General features: G+C 39.5%; 2 protein-coding genes across 5 annotated transcripts in view; one reads left to right on the forward strand and one right to left on the reverse strand.

Annotated features, from left to right (window-relative positions):
* Nucleotides 1-23448, forward strand: part of 14-3-3zeta (tyrosine 3-monooxygenase/tryptophan 5-monooxygenase activation protein zeta) — a 56802-nt gene that overhangs the window by 27362 nt on the left and 5992 nt on the right. For 3 of the 4 annotated variants that reach the window (XM_077412716.1, XM_077412733.1, XM_077412725.1), the window contains 3 exons: nt 9662-9969; nt 20084-20207; nt 21436-21599. In XM_077412716.1, the coding sequence (XP_077268842.1) occupies nt 9670-9969; nt 20084-20207; nt 21436-21599 (588 nt within the window). In that variant the 5' untranslated portion in view covers nt 9662-9669. Of the gene's footprint in view, nt 1-9661; nt 9970-20083; nt 20208-21435; nt 21600-22498; nt 22663-23448 lie in introns of all 4 variants that reach the window. The other variant, XM_077412742.1, reaches the window with a different exon arrangement.
* On the reverse strand, nt 10986-13009 carry LOC143900949 (uncharacterized). The gene is made up of 3 exons (XM_077412750.1): nt 12850-13009; nt 12043-12148; nt 10986-11327 (listed from the first exon to the last, which is right to left on the reverse strand). The coding sequence occupies exons 1-3, from the start codon at nt 12917-12919 to the stop codon at nt 11150-11152; spliced, it is 354 nt and encodes a 117-aa protein (XP_077268876.1). The 5' UTR covers nt 12920-13009; the 3' UTR covers nt 10986-11149.

The raw sequence follows: 23448 nt of genomic DNA on the forward strand, positions 1-23448 counted from the left end.
CATATTTGATGCTATTTCGCCTTCTTACCGATGAAGTTTTGGTCACGCGACCAGTTTTGACGCCCAAATCAAGCGTCGAGCGTCAGCATGAAAAGGCCCCTTTAACTATTAGTTTACCAGCGGGATATGGAACAACCGGTCCTTAGGGATTTGAAATAAATTTCCGCCCGAACTCGACGGGAATTTAAAGAGAAACGAGATCCTGTTAACTCCGATTATCTGAACTCTGATTTTCTTGACTTTAAATATTAAATTTCTAGACAGCTTCCACCATCCGAATTTTCTTACTTAAATTTTGTTCGTGATATCAGAGAATTTATGTCGCGTAGAACATGTTTTAATAAGTCGTTATTGTTTTCTTCGTTTTGTCTCTGACGTGTGGGTTTCACGTGTCGGTCCAGCCATATCGATCGCTCAGCACGCGATTGTCCCTTTACTTTTTTTTTTCTTCCGGAGAGCAAGGCGCGGATCTTAAATATGCCGATCGATCGATGGCCTTGAGATCTCGTTAAATGCGTGTGAAGTCCGTGGTTCTTATTTCCTAGATATATTTATAGCGGCGGTTCAATGATATTTTACGCTCCTATTTCACGTGACTGTATTTATGGCGACAAGTAAGTGACGGTCGATATCGACGAGTAATTGCGGGAGGCAATTTTTAGAACGATGATAAAGTTTCGAATTTTAATGCCGAGATTGATCCGCGGAACACCGAGCACGTCCTTGCAAGTTCGATCGAATTTATTCTGACGCTGATATCGATTACGGCCGATATTTCTGGACGGAGAGAGAGAGAGAGAGAAACCCGAATTAAGGCGAAAAAAAAACAAACATTTTTTGTCGACGTCCAACTTTCCGAATTCGTAGAAACACGATTTTGTCACGAACTATCGCACGCGCGATAGGAATTAAAAATGTGATAAGCGCCTCGTCGTAACATCTCGCGCGTGCGGATATTAGATATCAATTTTATCAGTTTACCGCGTTTATCTGCGCCCGCATCACGTCATGTGTTACTTCGCGGCTGATAGCGCCGTCTGCTCTCGCGTATTTGCGCGAGGCGGGAGTTTGCGCAAAAATCCGCGATGCCGATTCGGTCTCGCCAGGCTTCCGTCTCGCTAAAAAAAAAAAGTCGCCGATGATCCGTGACATTCGATCGATAATCCGCTCGTAACGCGAGAGCGATACATTTTGAGAGGAAATTTTCCACAGTTAATCGCAGCCTTCTCCATTTAATTTACTATAATTTTTATTAACATCGAAAACATACCGCACGTGTGCACGTGACAGGATATTCTAGAATTCGATTTTAATTTTAATGATGAGTTTTGTGATCAATCGACGAAACGAAATGAACATTTACAGTTTTTTACGCTCATCGCAGTTAGCGACATAATTTTTACGGGTCACAGCGATGAGTAAAAAGATTTATAAGGAAATAATTTAAAAAATGCAGTTCTTATCACGAGACATTTTTTTCCGAGTAGTTTTCAAACATTTTGAGGAGTATCGCTCGTCTCTCTCTTTTTTCATTAACATTTATTCGAATTGTCTCACTTATATATTTCTATTAATAATTTCACTGCGGCACGCGTGAGAAGACTCGGTTGTCTCGGTTTACGACGCGGTCGTCCGATATTAATGAATCGCGGCGCGATCGCACGCGTATGACATAGTGACGGGTCTTACTCGGAATCGCAGCCTCGCTTGCCAGGTATTCGCGCAGACATTCATAAAACGCTTGCAAAAGCGTCGATTACCCACGCGTGACGCCAGCCCGCATTCTTCCCGCGCCGAGAGGCGGAATGGAAAAAAAGTGCGTTTACTTTCAGGATCGTGTGTGTCGCGACCGAACGTTTCGCCACACGGAGATGACGGAATAGGGAAACTCGCCGCGTCACGATGCGACAGTGATTTCTAAGAACCCGTCGCTCCAAAGCGTCCATCAAAATTTCCAATTCCTCGGAACTAATGATAAGTCTGTCCCCGAACAATAGAAATCAGGTATCGCTTTCCTTGAATATCTTTTTTTGATTTTTCTATTTTCGATCTGTAAGAGAAAGATAAGTACTTTCGTAGAAAAAAAATGTTTGAATTGAATCATTGCTGATAAAAATCCGACTCGAAATCGTTGATGAAGCTTGATGCGGGAAATTTGTTTCAGCGAATCTCTTACGGAAGCCGCTCTTATCGCGCTTTGGAGTGCTCCTGTACCCTCGATAAGAATCAGAATCGCATGTCGCGTTCGAAGGCGATCGAGGGGGATAACTTGGTGGGAATTGGACCGAGTTGGAGCGCGCGCGAGATGCGTTTCGCTCGCGCAGGCCGCTCCGCGCCGCGAGAGTTCTCTTCGTGCTAGAAATATTTCAGCGGCGACGCGGGGCGTCTCGACGTCGTCGTCGTCGTTTCGTCGCCACTGAAACCCGCCCGAAGCCAGGTGATCGCGTTCGATTAAATATAGGGCGCCGAATACACCTATACCTTTACCCGCTCGGCCCAACATTTCTGTCCGGGTTTCTTTGTGCGAGCTGAGAGCGAGAGACACGCTTCCGGAACCCCAGCGATCGATATTTACTCGCCGTTGAATTTGCCTCAGTGTTTCAAAAACCGGTTGTTGTATTCCGGTTGAAAACTATATCGCGAGACATCGTATACGACATAAATTCCGCAATTAAGGACGTCGACGTATCTTCGCGATCGTTTACCTCGCGGGAAACCGCGAGTCACGTTATCGCGTACGGATTTTCCACGTGTAACGTGCTTCTGCTCGCGTTCTCACGGAGGTAATTCGCGCTTCTGTTACCTCTAGTACGCGCGTAAAATTGTGTGCCAAGTGTTCATTCTTTCCTTAATAAACTGCCACTTTTTTACATTTAATTAATGGATAATTTATCTCGATCATTTAGTGATAAATTAGATACTTTATCCCCTTGGGATATCGTAGAACAGATAGAAACGCGAAATTGATATCATCAATCATAGTTTATTTCTCAAATTAATAAGAGTGATTCTAATTTAACAAAGTTAAAGAAGTTTACACATGCACTGGATCTATCAGACGAGCTTCACGAAGTAATTATCTCGAATTACGGAAATATTGTTGGATTGATTATTCGGCTGAACGATCGTTGGAGTCGTTATATTTCTTTTCGCGAGACGTCGTTACTTCGGAAATACGAATCCTCGGAATTGTCATATTCCTCCCTTTCCTCGAGTGCTGCATCTCGGGAGAGCGGCGAACGCTACGAACCGGAAGTGTATATTAATGAAACCGGATCTCGGGCCTTTTTTATCGTTTGTGACCCGGAATTCTTTTTGCCTCTCGTCGCACTCGCTCTGTAAAGGAGCGATTAGCGTCGTCGTTAAATATGGAACGCGGGGAAATAGCGGGTGCGATCCTCCGTTCGACGTTAATTCAAATTTATTGCGCCATCGTGAATTTATTACGGGATTATTCGTGGGGGCGGGAGGATTTATGGATTGTGACGACGGGCGTTCAAACGACACGATTTCCGGGCGCGGCGAGTTTGAACGGTGACATCAATTTATAAAATCTACAAGTTCCAAAATTTTCGGGACAAACGGTCGAGATATCCAAGTTATTGCATATATAAACGCGAAGAAAACTTGATCTCGATGAACCTTCCTCGTTAAAAATGTGAAACGTATGTAAAGTTAGACTAGTGTGTAGACTGAGCGATTTATTGAACTGAATTATGAATCTGATTTGTGATTTATTGTGTATATACGAGCTTCGTGACACTCGAGATTTGTGAAGCGTGGAAAAAAAGGCTTGGTTGAATTTACCAAGTTTTTCTTGGTTACATATATATTGGTAACTACAACCATTGACTTGGTTGCCGTAACCATGTACACTGAGTTAGTTTGACAATTCAAATTTGGTAAGAATTATTGGTAACCAACGCAATCGGTTGAGGTAACCAAGAAACTGTATTCCGATTGATCACCCAGAAATTAGTTCTTACAACCAATAACCGTAGCTAGTTTAACCAAATTCTTGGTGAATTAAGACATGCGGCCATGGCCGCCATGGCTGCACTGCAGTCGAAGCCTAAACGTGCTGACGTGCGGACGTGATGTCGTCGACCTGTCGTTGCGTCGTGTCAAAAGTCTTCGATTTTTCTCATCGGCGTCGTGTGCGGGTATCGGTCGGGCGACGCTTGCGAGCCCCGATTGATTTATCGGGAGATCCTGGAATTTATAATAAAACGACACTTGCCCGGCGAACAATGGTACTTTTGCGCAATTGCGAGTAGACGGTGCACATGCCAAACGCGAAAATCATCGCAAAAGAATTTCGTTGTATTTTTTTCTGACATTAAACTCGCGTTATTACGAGACAAAAATCGTACAGCGATCGACGCATTAACGTCGCGTATTATTTTTTTTCCGTGCGACAGGTGACACGGCTGGCATTACTTCCGGCATTCTCCGATTCTTTCATCCTTGACAACAATTATCCGATTCATTGAGAAAGAAATGCTCTTAGTCACGCATGCGGTTAAGTGCAATTGCACTTTGACTCGTTACTCATCGCATTTATTTTAACACCAAACAACTCGTCGTTTCCCCGTATCGCTCTGTTATAGGTAAACATCCGTTCACGCACATTTCTGCACTCTCGCGCGGATATTCAGCATCATTAAACTTCGCAGAACTCTGCGCCAGCTTTTCTCGCTATTTTAGGGGAAGCTGAATTCTTCGATAGGTCCAAGAAAATATTTTGAGGATGCAAAGCACGCGTATTGATTTGATAATTGTACATATATATTTTACAAATTCGATTTTTTTATCTTCCGAGTAAGAAGGTTAAATAAATATTGAGAAGAGTGAATGAGACGATGTCGGAAATGTTGCGGAAAGCTTCGTTAATGAAAAGGTGTAAAGTTTTTGTAATTCGGTATTTATATAGCGGAGACTTTGGCAGAGAGAGGAAGGAGGTTGGTCTGTGTTCTTCAGGGTTAAGTGGCCCTATAAGAGCTCTCGTGGGTTTTTCGACGGCATCGACCAGTTTCAAAGCAATGAGTTATCGTACCATGCGATACCCGCTCGTTCTACATCCGATTATCCGCGCATATTATACGGGGTGTTTTTTGCCAACTTCACTTCTTTTCAACGATAGATACTATTTGCTACAGTTCGTGGAAGCTATCAACTTGCACTTATACTAAATTGTGGAACTATAAAATAACAATTCAGGCGCGACTAATCGGTGTATGTTAAAAGTTGTCATTATTTATTTCTGATTTCTCAAACCTTATAAAATATGAATACTGAGATTCTCCTATTTTTACTTATATCCTTTAAATAATTTCTTTATAATATTCTTACCGTTTTAGATTGTTACTTGAGAATTCAGATATTTATAGATTGGTTGCGTAGTGTATCGTTAAAAATGAGCTTGTGTGTGTGATCAGGCGCATTCTGTATATGGAAATACGATGCGCATCGTCGAGTGTGATCACGTAACGTATTTAATTTACAAGCTATTTTTACGAAGGAACCTCTCGTGCGCCACGATGTATTTTTAATTACCCTTTCTATATGAATACACCGTAATGATCTCCCTCGGGAAATCTCCCGATTCGTCGTCGATATTCGTGTTTCGATCTTATCCGCAATGTCACTTTTGCCTGAAAATTAATTTAACGACAAAGAAGCTTTTAACTTTCGAGAGAAATTACTTCTTCTGCCCCGCAAAGATAGTGCGGTTCGTTTGGAGAAATCATTTGCGGCGAACTTATTTGAAGTTTTCCTTATAGAATTGTATCTTTAGACGAAAGATTATTTTAATTTTCGAAAAAACATCGGCTGATTAAGCTTATATTATTAAACCACGTGCGTATATAAGGCATTGAAAATGCGAGCAATTTATTTACATTTACAAAAATTTGTGTATTATATTGTGTCCCATTTGAATTTAATTTGTGTTACGTCCCATTCGTGAATTAACAAATTATTAGGACACGAGGAAATTTGCGTAACAGCGGTTTACGCAAGGTCACGTTGTTACGTTGCCGAGTAAATTATATATCCTCCGATTTTCTTACGGCGCGTTACGCACTGCTTGATATAGTTCATGAATGCGTCTAGGCTCGCTTCCCAGTCCCGAGATGTAATTCGTTCTTTCAATTCTACGGCATGAATCACCGCCGTTTCCTCTCGCGCGTACTACGACGACGACGACATAACATTCCGGTACAACGGAGATATTACGACATCCCGTTACTCTTACAAACGTATAACTATGAGTATACCTAGAAACTTAACTACCTCAAAACACACGAAGGTGTGTCGATTTTTATCTTAAGGAATTTTATCTTTTTGAAATTTGATAGAAATATTTAAAGATTTGCGAATTTGATCTGATCAGATACGAAACAAAAGTACTTTACGCGAACTCGGGAATTCAATTTTTCAAGAAATTGAGCTTAACATTCTCAAAATTCATGTAAATCATATATTTACGCACTTTTGCTGTGTCACATCTTGATGTAAATTGTTTTCTTACTTCGTAAACGATGCGAAATGTTCTAAAAAGGTGAATTTATCACTTAAATCATAAATTGTAATGTGATTTGCACTTTTCTCGGTACTTAACGGCGGCTTGTTATGACGCACTTCTGCTCGTACGATTCGATGACGATATAATCAACCGCTCTCCTCGGTTCATCGAACGTGTTCGCTCTCTTTTATTTGTTCATTTTAACGAGCAGACTACCAATTCTCTTGAGGTGCGATTTCATGGGCGTCAGTTGACGCGCGTCAAGACGATTTTGTGACGTCATGTTGTTTCTGCGTCGACGCTGAGAAGTTCAGATTTCTCAACTTCTAGCGTCAACTGGCATCTCTGCGCGAGTTCCAAAAATTGACGCATGAAAACTTTTTTCATTGCGCGTCAGAATATCGGCGTCATTATATATTAATCTAACTTACCCGAACTTGATTTCGAGCGTCAACTGACGCCCATGAAAAAGCACCTTTATCGGCTCACGGATTCACACACATGTGCAATTCGTCGACGAGATATTAGCCCTCTGACCGAGTCGCTGGTGATTTACCGCGTCCGAGCGGCAGATGCTGACCAAACTAAAAAAAAAAGTACAAAGGGAGAGCGATAATTGCCGTCCACGTGCCTGCCATAAACGATCGAGGATTGCTCGATATTAAGATAAGTGTCCGTGTAGTAAAAAAACAAGATTTCGTTTTTTTTGCTAAAACTATTTAGCTATTAACTATTATCGAGTTAATTTTTATTTGTTCTCGAGCCCTAGAAAACGGTGAAAGAATGACAAAAAATAAAAGACTCGGCGGGCGATCGTTGCGTAAGCTGGATAATCTCATATGGTCACGTTTGTCGATTTATATTGGACGTCCGGTGATATTCTGTTCGGTAGATAAAAGCGACAGATTAGAGATAAGAGGCGGAGTTGGAGTGGGATAGGTCGTGATACCGAGCGTCGTGATTTGTGATAAAATCGGAAAGAAATAAATTATATATCAATGCTCCTGAATGAAAAAGTAATCGATTAATCCTGGCTTCTTGAATAGAGAGAGGATAAATAAAAATTGGCGACGTTGCGATTCAAAAGAAAGAGAAATAAAAATTAAAATATTATTGCGTCGTCTGAAAGAATGAGGATAAAATTATTAATAATTCGAAAAGGACTGCGTATTTAAATTAAGTTATAAGATTATATAATCGTGTCGTTATTGAGTAATTTGCAAAATATCGTTTCGCATTGAATCCTCATTAGTGCGAATGTCATTTGATATTGATATTCAAAGTTACGAGTTGCAGGTCTTACGTAACGTGCTATGCTTTTGCTAAATAACAGCGTCGCGTGTATCGATCGACAATGCTCAAAGGGCTACGTAATCCTCAGTTTTATGGCAAATCTCGCTTTCATGTTGGAAATAGACGCTTTTGCACGGGTTTCCATGGAAATGCGGTGCCACACGGTAAACGCGTGTGGGTGTTGCGTTCTTATAACGTAGACTTGCTGCAGCATTTATCAAGTCACGTACGTATATCATATCGATTTCTCAGCGATTAAATACTCATTCGATTCAATTGAGGAAAACACTTCGATTGGTACTTTCGATAGATGCAAGTTTTTTTTTTTACACTGGCCACTTTTTTGCGGCATTAAGAATGCGAAATTAATTACGATTAATACGATAATTTATATAGCTGCGCTATAATGGCATTGTAGACTGTTATAATTGTATTGTATACTGTATAGTAAGGTAGGAAAAACCACCAACTCTAAATTAATAAGAAAGAAACCATAGGATGAAACGTCACGCGATGGAAAAGAAATTTCTTCTCTTAGTGTCTCTTTGCCTTGAGGGTCTCTCTCTAGGATCTATTTTTTTCTTCTTATTGTTAGAGAAAATTCTACCTGAACCTGAACGTTTCCGTGAAGCAAGACGAGTCTAGCAGCTGGTCAGCTCGAAAGTGCGTCGTTGCACACTAGGAATATTTTTTTCAAGACGAAAACAATACGAAGTTTCTCTAGAGAATGTAGACAAATTCGATAGAAAGAACTTCGTGGTTTCTTAACTTCATAATCTCGAAGCGAGACAGTAAAAAAGTCATTTGGTTCGCTCTCGCTCGCGTGAGATTTTCCGGAGGGTATCTGTTTTTCCAAAGTCGGATTGCACGCTGCTTCTCGGTACATCCCGAGGATAAAAGGACTTCGTCGCGCGCAAGTGACTCGGAAAGGGAAAAGGTCATCCTGCCCCGTGCAGTTCGATCGTTTGCCAAGGCAAACGAGGCCAGAGTCGCGTTTCGTGAGTGGATACGCAACATCGTGTCGTCGTCGTCGTCGTCGTCGTCGTCGTCGTCGTCGTCGTCGTCGTCGTCGTCGTCGTGGTGTTTGGCTTCTAAACGCGTCGGTGTGCGAGGCCTATTCTTCCCGACCTCTCCGAGTACACGCGACGACGCGACAAAAGAAACCCGGCGACATTGAAACGCGCGCGGCAGTCTGTCACGCTTTGTATATCGCGTTTTGCGTTTCGCTCCCGGTGTCGTATCTCGACGTGTCCGCCATTCGACAGTCCCTCTGACCTGCTTAATACTAAAGCAGGTTTTTTTTTTTCATAATATTCAAAGTGGTAATGTTGTTTTGCATCACGATTTTATATTTTTAAAAGTACGCCGAACGGCGCAACGTTCGGTCGAGACATTTTAGACATGGCCGAGTGATCATAGAAATCTCGAACCTACAAAATCTTTCGTGTGTTTAAAATCCTCCTTAAGTTCTTATCGTTTCGAAAACTTTTGAGAACACAAGTTTTGCATTCCTGAAAACGTAACATCTTGAAGTATTGGAACACCGAATTTTATTTTTTTAAACGCATTATATCGATATCTTTTAACTTGTAATCTCTATATCTTGAAGTTCACGGCGTAGGCAATTTTGGAACTTCGGAGATTTCGAGATCGTCCTTTTCTTATTTTATAGTTCGGCCTTCCCTTTTCTTAGCAGAGTGCACTTCTTCAAATTTTGATAAATACAACGAGATTTGATATCGACGCGCGTGTATACGGGAAACATGAAAGAGAACCTTGGCGAACAATCCAAGCTTTGGAATCGGGCCTTCCACTGACGTTGCAACTCTTATCTGATTTCAGCCGACACAATGTCCGTGGATAAGGAGGAATTAGTGCAGCGTGCGAAGCTTGCCGAGCAGGCGGAAAGGTACGACGACATGGCGTCCGCGATGAAGGCGGTCACCGAGACGGGAGTCGAGCTGTCGAACGAGGAGAGGAACCTGCTCTCGGTGGCATACAAGAATGTCGTAGGGGCGAGACGTAGCTCGTGGCGGGTAATTTCCTCCATCGAGCAGAAAACCGAAGGCTCCGAACGCAAACAGCAGATGGCCAAGGAATACCGGGAAAAGGTCGAGAAGGAATTGCGCGAGATCTGCTACGATGTATTGGTAAGTGAATACTCTCGTCGCTTTTTCCTATCCTAAAACCTTGAGCGTACTGAATTTCCTCTTTTCTTTTCGCTCCAGCGAGTTGTGTATACGCCTGAAAAGAGCAACGTTAGAAAAACACGTTCGACTCGGCCTTATTTTTAGTAGTGATAAGTTAGCTTTTATCTCTGAAAAAATATATATATTGCTGCTGGTTCAATCACAATATTTATCAGGAGATTTTAATTGCTCCATTGATTTATGTAAAGAATTTTTACCGTTATAAGGATGACGCGTGTGTATTTATGCTAATGAATTTAATGTTTACATCTCTGATTATATCTGTTTCTCCGTGAGATATACAAATATCTTCATTTCAAAAGAAATAGGGAAGAATTTACATTTCTGCCTCTACTCCGATCAGCGTTCTCTCGCTATATCGTACGAATAGCGTATACGCGCAATTCACGTGTGTTTGCCCGACGGTGGTCAGGCTCATTGTGTCGTCTGGGTATTGATCGAAGTCGCTCTAGACAAGAAAAGCGACGACATGAACGATAAGAGTCGAAGCGGGCATTGAAATATAGAGGAAAAGCGTCGCTTCTCTCTCAGAAAGTAGGAGAAAAAGAGGGAGGAGGAGAGAGGAGGGGTAAAAACTGCGAATTGTGTTTGCCGAGGAGTAAACGTGTTTGAACAAATGTCTTGGCGCGACCCAGATGATGGAGGACTGGCGTTTTCCTGTCGCCTCCGGTTATCGTAATCCCTCCGATAGTTTATCAGCTTTGTAACTTTGCGGCAGTATGGTTCTTCATTCAGTTTGAAATTTACGGGAAAGTGAAGATTGCTCGAGAGGGAAGTGATTTTTGTGTTTTTGCAGTACAACGGAATTGTACTAAGCATAGCGGAGTTATACAGAGAATACGTATATCCGGATAAACTCGGTTGCACGTTATCGCGCGAAAAACGGATAAAATCTTTATCCAGTCTCGATAAACGATAGGGAAGTGGAGAATGGAATGGTAGAATATTCTGACGAATTATGACAAGAAAAATTTATTTCTGACAATATTTCTCTTTCTCTCTTCCCCCCTCTCTCTCCCCCCTCTCTTTCTTCTTATCTGTCCGAAATATATGATTCGAAAGTTTTTATTTATTTCCGCTTTATTAGATATTAGCTAATAAAGAGATAGAGAATGGCGCGTTACTCGAATTCTATCTGTGGCAAATAGTATGGTACGCCAGATATTTTTTGCTCCATTTCTTGCTCATGTCTACTCTTACAAATCGGTTGTGGACAGCAATCTGGAAAAGATTTGTCTGATCTTTCAGGCGTCATACCGATAACTTTTTTCCCAGGACTACAAGCCACTAACGGGCAACTGGAAAGAAATGAAATAAATGGATAGAAAATTTACATTAGCATTGAAAACGCGATGGAATCTTGCAGTTGTGCAAATTCCATTGCGAAATACGGAGTGTGCTGTTAATTATTTAAAGTATATCAATCAAAAAAGAAAGATACTTATTGTCAGAAATGTGAAATAATATAAGATTTTTTTTATTACAAAATGCTTTTTTGCGTTATATTTCATTTAAAGCCGTTAACTTTACAATACATCGTGTCCCAGAAATCAGGTGCTCTTTCTCTGAGACACAGAGTCAAAATATAATAAAACTATTTTTTTTTAATTTCTAAAGTTTTTTCTTTAATTTTTTTTTCTTGTAATTGTTTACGAATTTGAAAGTTCGGTAAATTAAGCTTCAGTATCACCCGAAAAATATATTGTTTCTTGCATAAATTAAGCACATTTTCCTTTGTTAATTTATAATTTAGGTGTCTAATCACATATTATTGTCATTGATGCTTACGCCCCGTGAAGATTAATTAATTTGCATTAAAGCGAGGATCGGAATAATCAAAAGATCATTGTGTACCAGCCAGTTTTCTCGATTACAAGATTAGGCATCAAAAGCCGTCATTTACGTGAAAAACGAAATTTTTTTTATTCTTTAAATAGAATTTTTCGAGATACGTGAAATCTTATATCTAGTTCAGTTAAATCAGATATATAATTATACGATGCTTTGACTTACTCGGTCATAGTTATTTCACCGTTTGGTTCACAAACCAACGACATGCACGGGGTAGTCGTGTGTATACCCCTACTGACCAAACCGTTTCCAAAAAGGCAGTAGCCATCTAAAAGAATATCTGTGTGGTAAAATCCGAAAGTACTGTCCGAAAAATATGATTTAAAATTTTTTATTTATTTCCGCGTTATTATTAGCTAATAAGTAGCTACATGGGTTTCGAAATGATCCTAGTCGTCTAATTTGCAAATCTGCTAATGAATCTGTCGTTGAAATATTGAGGTTGCACATAATGTGTGCACGTGTACGATATAAGTACACGGAGAGAATTTTTTGTTATATTTTACCCTTAAATTCACTACAAACTTGGGACAACTTAGCAACCAAGGAATTTTTAAAATATACAAAAGACATTTTACAAACAACGTGATAAAAATACCAAGCAGATTGGTATATAAATTTTGAAAAATTATTGAGATTTCCTAGATATATTTTAGTAAAATTAATCAAACATATTTTATATTTTAACGTAATAGATATTAATATTTTTTATTATGATGGATATTAATCAGAATAGCTCGCATAAAACTCTTGGTGGTACATGTTGTCCCATAACTACCATGATTTCAGGGCAAATTTTAAGAGAAAATTCTTTTCATGTAGCAAGTCTTTTGAGAAAGCACTAATGGCATTATCGTGTCGTTTATAAATTGGCTAAATTATTCTATACACGTTTGTTTTACAGTGTCCGGACGTAACAATGCCTTTTCCTCAGCGATAATCTCCTAATTGGATAATTATGCAACATACCTCGTACTGTCGCAGAGTAAGCCATCCCGCCGCAGATCAACAACAAAATCGCGCAGATGTAACCCTTCATCTTGCTTTCTTGCTTAGGGAGTCACTAGGAAGAAAAGACGATATTAAAATTTCGAAAAATCACCTTTTATATACCGTTTCTCCTTCTTTCATGGATCTCTGGAGGGGAATATCTCGTCTTCTGTTCTGCACGAACAGGCACGAAGCAAAATGTTCGCAAAGCGATATCGCACGTGGCGATAGCAATAAGATAACAAAGAACAAGGATTGATGATAACTTGAGTTAGCATTAGGCTCGCCGACATTAAATTAAACACGACCTCTTATGACCTCTTTTCAGCATCGTTGAACATAGTGCAATTATCCCATTTTACTTCACACATGATGCATTAATTATTAATTATATTTGTGTTTTTTGCGAAATTTCGCTGAATTTAGTATTCAGTTCTCTGTATGTTTTATGTATGTGCGAAACGTGCCCTGATGGAAAACATTTTTTCAGCTTTAGCTAACTGAACGTCCCGATTGAGATTTGGCTCACCTTGACACAGATTGGTCAGAAAAAGACAATGATAAGGCGTTTATTTGTCGTAGCGATTTCGATTCTTTTTCGACGGAAATGAAACGAAACGGCAGGAATTTCTTATATCTCGGGATCTTTTGTTCTCACGCCTAGCACTTAGGTTGCTACCCCACGACTGCTCCACCGAATTTCTTATATCTATTTTTATATCTCCTGTTCCGTTTCACGGAAGAATTGAGCGCTAAGTTGGAACTGAGAAATAGTTCTCTTTCTTTTGCATGGAGTCTGTTAAGACTGATAATCTCAAAAGGTCATAGACGTACATATTCTAATTGCCTCTTCACCTGTAATCTCGTCGAGGGAATGCGACCATGAAAACTTGTGCCTCATTTTTTTAGATTAAAAAATCAATTAGCAGTTTTTGATGTTTTGTTTAAATGTTTTTTTCCCTTATCTCAGATTCTTGTTGCGAAATTGTGAAGCGCATCAGAATGATGCTGATTTTTGTTGTTGTCGCTACGCGAATCGATAAATAATTGAGTGTTATTTTTGGATGATACATTGACGCTAGCTGTCGCGCTCGCGATTAAACTTTAATAAGGTTAATTGAGTCGACTCTGTGGTCTTGATGAAGCCAACTTGCGGAGCTGTTTGGGCGGATCTCTCGCGTTTTGAACTGCCGCATAACTTTTGCATGATTCGATATTACGATAAACTGTCTGTTGATGACAATGCATTGCTCACGAATATAACGTTTCGACGTTTCCCTCGCACACATCGTTTCTCTATCTTCATATTTTAGGAAAACGGTTCAATGAGAATTTATAGGCGTATTAAAGAATAAATAAATGGTTTCGAATAAATAGATGACACGACTGTGTCGTATTGACGAAATAATTAACCTTGATATAAAATAATAATAGAAAATTTTAATATGAAGGTAAATGTATAAAAATTTACGAGAAGGTATTGTTCAACGATCTTTAAACGTTAATTCCTCTCATATGAATGTACATCGGTAATTTACATTTTATTGCTACAATCGCTTTATTTTAAATAATGGTAGACGTGTTCTCGATTTCTTCCGCCGTCAATCTTGATTGTTTATCGCATATGCATATTTTGCGCTGACGTGTGCTTTTCATCCCCGATCCGACCTCACAATGAACGATTTATCAACTGCGATGATCCGTGAGAACTCGGCGCATTTGTTCGTTCATTTGGGAACGTTAATTTACGTCCGAAAGAATCGAATTTCTGCTCGTACGTTGCTCGAAATTTAATTTCGCGGCGGCGCGTGCACGTGTTTTCTCGCACGAATTCGCAATATCGTATTTCAGGCGGTTGGCACTATCGCAAGCTTCCGCACTGAATAGTGCGGGCTCTATATCGTGACGATGCGTCAGGTTTATCGCACATTCTTGTTGCCACGGTCTAATAGCGGAGTAAATCAATTCTCAGAGTGGGCAGAATCACGAAGATAATCGCCGTCCTAAGTCTTTTGCATATTTTTTTTTATTTTTTTTCCAAGTTAATTGAAACATAATTTTAGATTTTATATATGAAACTATATCTATTTATCGCAAAGATATATTTGTTTTGGTTAAGATTGTATTGGTTTAGAGTTTAAATCCAAGTCGAATTTGACAATCTGGTATACAGCGATCAAGTTCTGGCAATATTCAGAGTGAAGAAAGCTAAAGATCGCGAGAGATTGTGATGTCTGTATTACGTATAAGGTAGAAAACTAGCTCACAAACTAGTATTTATGCTAATGGTTCTTGCCGGCTATTTATAGGATAATCAGTCTGCGTGTATTGAATCTCTAATAGTTTTGTCATGCTATTTTGTCAGATACCTATCTATCTTTCACCGCACTGCTGTAGCTAATGGACATCCGTTTAGATAAACATGTTTATTTTAAACGAATATAATATGCCAGCATTGTTTTATTTTTTTTTAATATTCATGGTAACAAGATATATAAATATTTTTATTGCATTAAAAATATAGTATTTAGATATTTAATTGCATCATATGCGTGTTAAATTAAAATTTACTTGTACGACACGTTAATTATTTGGTTGATTCTGTTTGTTACAGTCATCGCGCTGTTAATCTCGAATTTTGCAATTGCTCGGGGCTTTCCATTTCGATCAACCAATTCAATAAAACCGAAAGACGGAGCACGCGTTGAGGACTGGCGAGTCTGGTGTCGCCTTTCTTCCTCTCCGTGCGAACGTAGCAAGCCGAGTACATTCCGCTCCTTTTTCCGTGTCGGTGCAACCGCAAACCGTCGCGATGTTTCCTGTTCTCCATACATAGCCGAGGAGTTGTCGGAAAGGTGTCGGAGAAAATTATACGCCGTTGAGTAACCGGCGCTCGCGCGCGTCCAAAGGGGGTCGCGCTCTGAGAATTGCGATGGGCGGGAATCGATAAACAAGTAATTTTGCATAATTACGTGTAACGATGATTTCATCCTCACGTGAGTTATTCTTTATCCTGGAACGTTCTCCTACGAACGTTCTCCTACTTACATATATATTAGGATACCAGAATACGCCCGCTTGGATATTTATTGTCTACTTGTATTAACTGACAACTATTCACTTTTTTTAATAATATTTCTGTTATTTTACAGTTTTATTTTACAAGCAGGAATTTAAAAAAATTTACAAATATGCACAAGGTTTAGATGCTGATGTGTCAAGTTACAGCATTGAATTGTTTATAGTAAAGAAACAAGAGCACACGTAAACAGAAAGCAAGAAAGTATAAAAGAACATTACAAGGAGCAGCCGCTTTCTTACATCGCATCGGGATGAATTGATCCGACGTCTAATTTTGCCAGAAGGTCTCTACTTTCTAACAAAGTAGCTTCTTCGTAGAAAAGGAATCGGAAGCGTTAACTTCGTCCGAAACGCATTTGACTGCAGTGCCGTGTATTCGTTAGTAATTCGTTATACTGCGTCGTCGTCTAGCGACGCGATATAACGAAACGAGGAAATATACTCGCTTTATGCACCGGGAAGTCATTAGCATAGCACGTTTTCGTCGAAAGCATTGACGCGATTTTCCAGCCCTGCAGTTAGACTTCTCTCTTGGAGGAGTGTTAATTAATTTCAAGTAACAACAAAATTAATTTTACTTGTAGAAAGCAATTGTAGTAAAGCGTTTGCAACTCTCTTCGGTTAATCTATTTTGCAAACGGGTAACCGTCACAATATTTTCAATTCGCTGAAATTCGCGTTGTAATTTGTACGTTGAAATTTCCCAGCGTTGGATTAACACGAGATTATATATAGAATGTCGCAACTTTTCTGTTTGGTTCGTAGAAAATGTCGCTAAAATGATGAAGGGGACTTTGATTTTCATCATTTTTAGTAATTAAACCTGAAATTAAATTTCCGTTTGAATGAATTCTGTTAAAGTTAATTGGAAAGAGGTCTTTCGTTGCTTATTTTTACTCGTCGCAATAAACGATGACGCGGCTAAGATGATTTCCGCTAAGATGATAAAGGGATTAATTCGGTGGCGTCCCGTATAATAAAGTGTCAACGCCGAGACACGAGATGGATTGTTTTACCCGGGGTGCTTTTGCCCTGGAGCGTCGAAACTCGTTTGCGACCAATACCCGCCGTTTCTCTTCCGCGCCCGGATCGTCTTACGATTCTTGGTTGACAACCTTCTACACACACACACACACACACACACACACTTTCTTGCTCGAGATCTTTGGAGGATGAAGACCATCTTCCGGATTGGATTTCACACGGGTCAATTACGAGTTTCTACTCGCCTCCGCGATTTTTACGCCTGTATTCCTCCCGTAAAAACGACGAAATCTTTTGTTTTCTTTTTTTCCGCGTAAAATAATTCGCGTATCGTCACGTAATTTTCGACACTGAGATAATTGTTCCTTATTCAATTAGCTATTCGCAAGTTATTTACGAACGATATAAAGTATCTTGGATGTTAGAAAATAGCTTTAATTAGTTTCTTTGATGAATATTTTAATCTTTAGTCATAAAAAATTTATTTATTTTTTATCTGGATAATAATTCAGGAACTGTTCAATTTTTCTAATATCTTTCCCCCAAGAGAGAGAGAGATATTATTACTTGGGACGCTTTTTATTCGTATAAAGACTCAACGGCGAGATATTAAAGCGTGACCTTTCGAACTTCTCGTCGCTCGAAAGTCTCGCGAAACTCATCAAACTCAGCGAATTTATAATCCACTCGATGTTTTTTGCGACGTGCGTCTCGGGATTCCATTCGATCTCCGTTCTCGTTACGTGGGTGATATTTTTCCAGTATCCGGAAATAAGCGGAAACGGAAGAGGAAGCGGGCACGCCTGTTCAGACGAAACGTACCTCGGGCTACCGGAAACGGCACGTTCCGCCTCGTAATAGAGGCCCTTTCTTCAGAGGAATTAAATTCGCTCGAAGCTGTTTTCTTTATGCAGAGAACAAAAGTACCAAATTAAGTCTTATTTCGGTGTTTATAATAAATACCGCATTTGTCTCTCATTATGTAATTTGCATGGCACCGATTTAGATCTTAAATGTATTTTTTGCCAGAAATAATTTGTGATTCAAATATCATAAATTAGAAAAAAAAACATTCGCATGCGTTTGTTAATTGAACGATAATGAATAATCGGATGTTTGAAAGCGAATATGTTTACGACGTTATTGCTATCGTTCCTTCGAACGATAGATCAACAGATATATTGTAATTATTTCTTTTAATTAAATAGCATTATAGTTATCCGTTAATTTTGAGGGTGACGCGCAGAGGGTGATTGCGGGTGATTGCTCTTAAGACAAGCGCTTGCTAATTGCAACGCGCGCTGAATGACGAGGGGAAAGGGGTCAGATTCGAGGAGACGCGCGCGTCAAACGACGAAACTGGAGCAAGGCTCCAGCTGAAACGCAATCGCCGGGCGATCGGAGAGTCGTTCCTGTTTCTCGCGCTCTCCTCTATACACGTCAACCGTAAGCGTGGCACTATTGTATTGCACCTTGACGTGGCCACCGTCGGTTTCGCGCGCTGCGGTTTAATAAAACCGAGTTATTTCTAACTCGATGCGGAAGAGAGAACGCGTGAAAGTCAATCGTTCATCTCAAATGAGTTGTCGCGGGACAAAACGGCTTTAGAAATAAATCGGAAAACCGCGCCAAGAAATAGGATAATAAGAGATGTGCAAAAAATGCGATTTAATATAAGAAGACTTGAAATGATATACGGAGAGTGTGAAACGATCGACCTAAGAATAAGAATTTAATCGATTTTACTATAACAACGTGGTTCTCTATTGAGCTTCCGAAGAAACGCATATATTTCGAGATAATTTACAATTCCGATTTTGTCACTCGTAAAATCCGCTTGATTAAAATTAATAAATGCGGAGGAATGAAAAAGAGAAGACTTTTCGGGAGTAATTCTAACCGGTCTCTCGTTGAATTTCGATATGTCAGAGAGGGAGAGGGCATATTGAGACGGCAATGACGTACGGACACGGCTGTCTTCTTTTTTTTCCTCTACCTTCATTGCGACGCGGGTCGCGCGCTCGCGTGATTATGCGGCATAATTTATGACGGCACGGTTCGCGCATCGTAATGCGACGATTTGTGCGGCGACGCTGCTTTTTGATACTCGTCTCGCACGACGATAAGATAACCGGGGAGCAGTTAAATTAGAAACTTGGGCTCTCACAGCGCGTTCATTTACCTCTCATTTACGAGGTAACGCAACAGCAAGAGCGCGGAATCTATTTCGGAAATTAAATCTGTGCGATCTTTAGATAATGCGCAATTTTAATATACATGGTGTTGTATTGTTCGGTGCTGTTGGGTCGAAAGTTGCCAAGTCAACGTGACGTAACAGCAATCGGGACGAATTTTTGCCTCCCCTCGCCGCCCCGACCGCGACGGTCGGTGCATTATGTTTGCGTTAAGACGCAATAAATATCGTCGCGCCGTTTGCACGTGAGTTTCGCATATGTAAAGTCGGTCGGCCAACACTGCTGTTACGTCATTAGCGTAGACACGGCTGAAATGTGCGTAGCGTGAAACGAACTCGTCATTGACCGGTGCATTGCGCATCAATTCCACATTGTTGTCCACATTAATTTGACCACGTTTGATGCTTTATTGCCCGATGGCAATTAATAATTGATTAGTCAAATCGTGATGTTTTATTGTGTAATTCATTTTTGAAAATAATTTCAGCATTATATACAAATATGTGTTATTATATATATTATTGACAATTTATATATATAATTAAATAATAATGTAACTATAATAATATTAGATATATCCTTTTATTTTAATTAATTGCGTAAAGTTTGAGATTTTTATTTGAAATAATTCTTTATATGGAGTTGTGAATCACACATTAAATTAATTTAGTTATGAAACACGATTTAATCACAACAGCGTGATTTGGATAAGAGAAATGCTTGATTAAAGGAGCAAGCAAGATACGCGAGAGATAACACAATTTAGCCTTTTTCGAAAATTGTTTAATTTTTTTTGTTACCCTACGCGTTCCTAATTTTTATTTTATCAATTATCAAGATACTCGGAGCGCCAGAAATTAAATAAAAGTCAACTTGATTTGTATTTTACATCAATTTCATTTTTTTCTTAGCAACTGCATTTGTTCATTTATTTTGTATTTGCGTCTTTACAGGGACTCCTGGATAAGTACCTGATCCCCAAGGCTAGCAATGCCGAGAGCAAAGTATTCTACCTCAAGATGAAGGGTGACTACTACAGGTATCTCGCAGAAGTCGCCACTGGTGAAACCAGAAATAGTACGTATCGATCTCCCTCCCTCGCGTTACTTTGCGATCCCTCGGGGAGACCTCGAAGCGAGAGAGAGAGAGAGAGAGACGCGAAAGCGCGCGATTACCATCTTTTGTAGTGATACAATCGTAACTTCTTGTTCGATAGTAACGCAAAAGATGCCGTCCAAAATCTATCGTTGCCACATCAATGCTCCGAAAATCGTTACCTCTCGCTTCGATCGCCTCCTCGATGTGATCGATGCAACTGCGTCTAAGTTATGCAAGTGCCCGAGATGGATGGGATACACTTCTCTCAAAATCGAACACTTGTGGCACTCGTGTTGCGACGCAGCTGCATCGACAGATGCTTCCTTTTGATGTATGGGCGGATCCCTGGACTTTTGCATCGGAAACAGAGTCAGTTGTAGTCTCAGTCGGTCACAGTGAAAGTCGGTTGTGACGTTCGCGAGTGAAACTTGAGTCACGAGGCTCTACGAAGAATGTCAACTACAAAGATAATTATTAAACTATTAATTTAAATATTTTTTTATATCTTTTGTTTTTATGTGTATAATTATTTGATACCATGTATTGACATTAAGTGTCGGTTAACTTTTAACCTTAGATTAACTCATTCTTTGTCTCCTTCTAACGTCCCTCTTAGAAAGAGACGAAGAGTGAGTTAATCTAATGTTAAAAGTTAACCGATACTTGTGAAACTGGGCCTTAGACGTTGAAGATGAACTTAGAGACTCTGTTTCTTAAATTAATTGAATACGTTTATCGGAATTTACATTTTTTAGAATTATAAAGAAGTTTGCATTTTTATTAGATTTATACAAAACGAAGTTTATATAAAGTTCAGGGAATTGCAAATATTTATGTTAAAATGAATTAGATTTAGATGAAAATAGATGTTTATCTGTTTTCTTTATATAAATTGCCTAAAAAGCAATCGAGCTGCTTAGAACGTAAATAGAGCAAATCGATAACTAATATAAATAGTTAATCTATAATGTAAATAATACAAATGGTTAGTATATAAATTTTAATAAAAAATATAGAATTTAAGAGCTTTTTAAGTTAATGAAAAAGTTTAATTCCAAGTTAATTCTTTCACGGCATCTCGAAACGCGATAAATCCATGTTACGTGCCTCTAAGTTCTAAGTAGCTCTCAAATCAACTTGATACGAAGCGTGTTAGTTCACGCAAAACAAGACAAACAGACATGTTGATGATCCACGTAATATCCAGCCGTGGTAGACGACAGCCAGAAGGCATACCAGGATGCCTTTGAAATCAGCAAGTCAAAGATGCAGCCTACCCACCCGATCAGGCTAGGTCTTGCCCTCAACTTTTCTGTCTTCTATTACGAGATTCTCAATTCACCAGACAAGGCCTGTCAACTGGCCAAACAGGTACACGATCAGAGGAACTAATCCTTATCTTTCTAGCGATTCCGTGGGATAGAGAGCTCGATGACGGTGATGGTGGTGACGGTGCACAGTGGTGGCAAAAAAGTTTATCTTACATGAACGACTCGTTCTATCAACTTTTCTACTTCTGTCCTACAAAGATCGTCGGCGTCATTTTCTAGTTTGCTACTTCGAAACGCGTTATCGTCTCGTAACGATTGTCCCGAGATACGGCACAACTATATCTCTAAACGGACAGCGATGTTAAAATCTGTGATAACTTACTTGCAAAGTAAAATATTTGGCCAGAGATAAAAAGATAAAAAAGTAATACGTACACAAACATATTGTCAAAAATATCAACCGATAATAGTGTAACGTTGTCAAATGTAATATCGAGATGCAGTTTTAATAGCTAAGTGCTCTTTCGATAACTATAATTGCACAGCTGTTGACCAATTTGCTTAAACACATTCCTACAAATAGCGCGTGTAAACTTGTCTGATATGCAGAAAAAAGCGCCTGTATTTAAATTTTTAATAATACCGTCGGGCGTACTGTTCATTTGACTCATACGCGATGACTCAGATGACGGAGATGCACGTCCCAGCGGGGTCATATCGTGGAAGATCGGTGACGATTTATGGACACAGCTCGTTCAAGGCCGACGCAGTTCCGAGTGAAACCGGCCACGCGCGTGCGGTCTTTGTAGGACAAGACGCGAGGCGAATCGTTGAAATTCTCTTGCATTTTCCCTCCTTTTATTCAGCTTTCGTTCGCCTTTCCTCTCCTCGCGCTCCTCTCCCGACGACAACGACAATTTATTATTACTTCAATGATCACGGCGCAAAAATGAGGTCGTGGAAGGTGTAATCTGAATAGAGGCTGATTTGCATTTGCAGCGGTAGTCGAGGATTCGCAGAAGGCGTACCAGGAGGCGTTTGACATTGCGAAGGCGAAAATGCAGCCTACGCACCCGATTAGGCTCGGCCTTGCCCTCAACTTCTCCGTTTTTTATTACGAAATTATCAATTCCCCGGCTAGAGCCTGTCACTTAGCCAAGCAGGTTAGAGGGAGGATTTGTGGAGGGCTTGTGGTTTAGCTACTGCGTGATAGTTTTCTCTAATATAAACCCTCTGTATGCATTAACGCGTTCGCCGTCGAACTGGGTACGTGATAAGACTGCTGATAAGAAACACGGGCGAGAATTAGAGCTATATACTTTGATTGAAGCACTCCTGCTAAAATCTCGGTCTTTCTTCGTGATTTGAGCAATAAAGAAAGAGTAAGAACCGCGAGTCTCATTTCTTCGTTGAATTAGATAATTAGAAACATTAAAATGTTTATATTTATCTTTTTTATATTCTATTTTTTTATATTCTATATTTAAGTCATAGGGAATCAGCACTTCAACAGTCTTACTATGAAATCGACAGTTCTTGCCGTGTGAATTTAATTTATCCTATCTATTCTCTAATGACCAAATCCCCTAATTTGATTTAATTCTAACATTAATATTTTTGTGTGAATGTTGTGCCATTTAATCCTCTTTCAAATTGCTAATACATAATTAGTAAACTGAGATACTTTTCCACTGATACCGCACTAACCATCCCGCATCGTATTCTCTATTTATATTAATTAAGTAATAGTTTGATTTGTGTAATTATAGATATGACTTTATAGATATTTGACAAAATTTATATAATTGTACTCATAGAATGGGTCTTATTTATTTATTTGAAAATACATGTACATTTTAGAATGCTATTTTTCTATTTTATTTGGAAATTAAATTATTCTTTTATTAAAAGATTACATTGAGATTATAGTATATAGAATAAAAACGTAT

This window comes from Temnothorax americanus, unplaced genomic scaffold, assembly GCF_048541705.1.
Source record: "Temnothorax americanus isolate GAGA-0224 unplaced genomic scaffold, ASM4854170v1 Scaffold10, whole genome shotgun sequence".
In the NCBI taxonomy this organism is placed as follows: Eukaryota; Metazoa; Arthropoda; class Insecta; order Hymenoptera; family Formicidae; genus Temnothorax; species Temnothorax americanus.